The following is a 3,547-nucleotide window of genomic DNA, read 5'->3' on the forward strand; positions in this document are numbered from 1 at the left end:
AGGTCTCATCTCCACCTCCCCCCTGGCAGGTTCAAGCCATTCCTCTTGGCCTGTCCCTACATCCCTTGTCCAAAGCCCCTCTCCAGGTTTCCTGTAGGCCCACTTTTAGTATTTGCACTTTCCTGGTCTGGCACAAGTACAACATTTAAAAGATGTCCTAAGTGTTTTCAAAGGAGAATCTTTGATAACAGCTCTGCAAAATGAAGCTGATTGATTACCTTGTCCAAGGAATAAGCTGTCCAGGAAGTTCCACCTCCCAGGATATAAATCCGTTGGCCATCGTGGGCGATCTCATGTCTGTACCTGCATGTGCACAGAAGGACATTCAGGAGCACAAGCAATCAGTGCAAGTGAGCACCAACAAAAGCCTTCTGGAAAATACCATCACATTTGAGTGGTTAAAGCAGTCACCCCAAGCTTGGCTATGCTGTATCAGTCCCTCGGATTGGGAGCATTCAGAAGACGTGGAAGCTTTCTTGAGCACCCCAAAGTGTGAAAGGCACCTTCTGGGAGCAGAGCACCACAGAACTTCAGTACAGTGATTTATGGAGCACCATGACAGGCATCAATATTCCAGCCTAAGATGGTCACTGACTGATCTCCCTGCCCTCCTTCCTCCACACTTTGCTACAGAATAGGACAAGGGACAGAGAGCAACTGGAGCTTCCTCCCCTCCTCAGCAGTCACCAGCTGCCCCAGGTCTCCAGCTCTGTTCTGGCCCCACAAAGTCCAAATCGGCATCCTGGCAAAGGCTTCACACCCCATCCCTACATCCCCCTGCACAGCAGACTGCTGAGCACTGGCTGTGCCAGGTTCACAGCCAAAACCACTGCTCTAAGAGCACCTTGCCTGCGTGTTCTCAGCCTCTCCCTCCCAGTAAAGGTGGTGAGCCCCCAGTGCAAAAGCTCTCTGAGACTGCCCAGCTTCTCACCTCTCCTCTGGCATGTCACAGGACATGTTGTTTGGTTTCAGCTGGATCCACTCTCTGGTGTTGAGGTCAAGCTTATGGAGGTCAGTGCTGTAAATGTAACCAGTTGTTCCTCCAAACACATAGAGACAACCATTGATGATGGCCATGGCCTGGAAGGTAACAGAGAGAAACCAGTCAGAAGGTATGTGTGACACCAAGTGTCTGGAAGAGAACTGCTGCCCCCCCAGAGCAAGACACTGCCTGAGAAGCTCTACCCACGGTTCACAAAGTGAGCAGCAGGAAGGGCAAACAAGGATGATACACAAAAGATGGGGGGTGGGAGATGTCTGTGGGAATGGAAAGAAACTCCATGACCACAAGATGAGGACCTAGAAGTGGAGCTGCTGAGTTTGAGGCATCACATAAGAGATCTGTGCAGCAGGGGCTCTCAGGAGCTAAACCCGAAGCAGTTAACCCTGAATCTCTTCCAGGCTGCCCTTACACAGATACTATTACAGAGAATCCTAAAACCAGCTATCAGACAGACAGTGGCATTAAGGATGATAGAGGAATCCCCACAGTGGGTGATTCAGACTCAACAAGAGAGACAGGATACCATTCAAAAGCACACAGGACCATCAGCCAACTGAAACTGCAAAGGCACCATTCCCTGGTGCAGCCAGAGACCTACAAGCACCTTCTGCTCCCAACTGCCTGTTTGCCAAAGGCCAGCTCGAGCTGAACCAGGCAAGAGGAATGCTGCTTTCCTTCCCAGAGCATCTGGCACACATCTAAAGGAGAAATTAGCTGGGTTATAAATGTCTGCACCACAAGCACATTGGGAGTATTATTGGAAAGCACAGCAAAAGGTGGCAGCCTCCTGGGGGAGTGAACCTCTTGATTTGTACACCACGTTCATTCATTACATTATGGGAAGTCCTCAAAGTCGTTATTCCAATACAAATAAGACCTACTAACTGCTGTTTTCATTTACAATTTGGGTTTTAAAGGCTTTGAGGAGGCTGCAGAGCAACTCTAGAACCTACCAACCATTCCTTACCTCAGACACACTTTTGCATTCAACTGCACCTGGCAGTTAGTTACCAAATCCTGGCTTTTCTAACTACAAGAAAACTATTCCTTTGAAATCTTAAAGAACCAAGAGTGCTCTATTTATGAATGAACCTGCCTCTCCTTCTCTTAGGTACACAGAGAACAACTCCAGTTACCAGCAGAGAAGAGATCTCCATGCTTTGTGGCACACAGCCCAGTGCACAGGCACAAAGTGCCTCACAAGGGCCGTCCTTCATACCTGGCCATAGATTCGATTGGGTTTCTTTCCTCGGCAGCTGAGCAGAGCCCATCTTTTGTACTTGACATTGCAGACGTGGACATCGTTGCCATTACTCTCCCCAAAAGGGATCCCAGTACCCCCAAACACCAACAGGTTGTTGCCATGAAGTACAACTAGGAGAAAGAGACAGAGCAGAGAGACTTGTTGCTGTGAGATGCAGTAAAGCAGAATGAGACTCTGCTCTGGAGACAACAGGCAGAGAGTTCAATATTGTTCAATACCCCACAATTCACACTCTGCATTTAGGGCTTTGAAATGCTCTAAAGGAGAAAGAATGCAACCTAAAACCATGGTAACCAAAGGCCTACTTTTAAAAATGGCTAGTGAACAAAGAGATCTATTTTGGGATGCTCTGGGATGTCTGAGTGCACTGAGCACCAAGCTGCTGGAGGTGCAGGTGCTTTGCAATGATTAAACACCTGAAGCCAACCTCTTGTGTTTGAAACTCTTTCTCTTTGCCTCAACCGGAGTGAAAGGGGAAAGAAAAATCACAAAACCAAGCCAAACTCGAGGCCTATAGTTGGAAACAGGATCCAGATTGTCCACTTCTTGCCCAGATTTGCATTCCACAAGGGACACACATTAAAATAGCTTCAGGAGAGGGTGTTGAGTTTCCATACGTACGTGACATGGAGGCCAGCTCCCTGGGCATGTAGCCTTCAGTGCCCATCTGGTGCCAGGTGTCTGTAGCAAAGTTGTACCTCCAGAGTTCCCTGAAGAGGGGGTAGTCTTCATTCTCTGGCCCTCCAGACTCAACATAGTCAGGGTTGTAGCCTCCAAACACATACAAGTTGGCATTATCCGCCACACAACGATGGCCACTTCTTGCTGGTGGAGATCTATGGCCTACAGCAAAACGAGAAGGTAAAAGAGCTTTGGTGAAAGGAGAGCAGAGGAGCTGAGCTGGTGTCTGAGGGTCAGGATTACATCTGCTGGTGGCTCCTTTGGGCACGGGACCTGCTCCAAGGTGTCCCCTTCAGGAGCCTTCTCTTCTCCAGCTGCCCCAGCCCAGCTCTCTCAGCCTGGCTCCAGAGCAGAGCTGCTCCAGCCCTCGCAGCAGCTCCGGGGCCTCCTCTGGCCTCGCTCCAGCAGCTCCACGTCCCTCTTGTGCTGTTGCCCCAGGTACTTGCTGTATCAGACCTGTGTTGCTTAATGTTTAGGTAGCCCAGGAGTTTCCAAGGTGAAAGAGCCTTCTTGAGGTATAAGGTGCCAGGAGCAAAGAGAAGAAACAGCAGGTTTGTGTGGGAGGGAGAGCAAATCATTACTTTTCTTCTTTGTTCCCA

At 49.4% G+C, this 3,547-nt stretch overlaps 1 protein-coding gene across 1 annotated transcript in view; it reads right to left on the minus strand.

Annotated features, from left to right (window-relative positions):
* The window catches only part of KLHDC10 (kelch domain containing 10), a gene marked incomplete at its 5' end in the record, with an annotated part of 7,307 nt that extends 4,170 nt beyond the window's left edge, over positions 1 to 3,137 (minus strand). The window contains 4 exons of the mRNA XM_010010116.1: positions 219 to 303; positions 932 to 1,080; positions 2,223 to 2,377; positions 2,889 to 3,137. Coding sequence (XP_010008418.1) covers positions 219 to 303; positions 932 to 1,080; positions 2,223 to 2,377; positions 2,889 to 3,137 — 638 coding nt within the window. The remainder of the gene's footprint in view (positions 1 to 218; positions 304 to 931; positions 1,081 to 2,222; positions 2,378 to 2,888) is intronic.
* Between the last annotated feature and the right edge of the window lie 410 nt (positions 3,138 to 3,547).

The sequence above is a fragment of the Nestor notabilis genome, unplaced genomic scaffold (genome assembly GCF_000696875.1).
Source record: "Nestor notabilis isolate BGI_N333 unplaced genomic scaffold, ASM69687v1 scaffold22052, whole genome shotgun sequence".
Lineage (NCBI taxonomy): Eukaryota > Metazoa > Chordata > Aves > Psittaciformes > Psittacidae > Nestor > Nestor notabilis.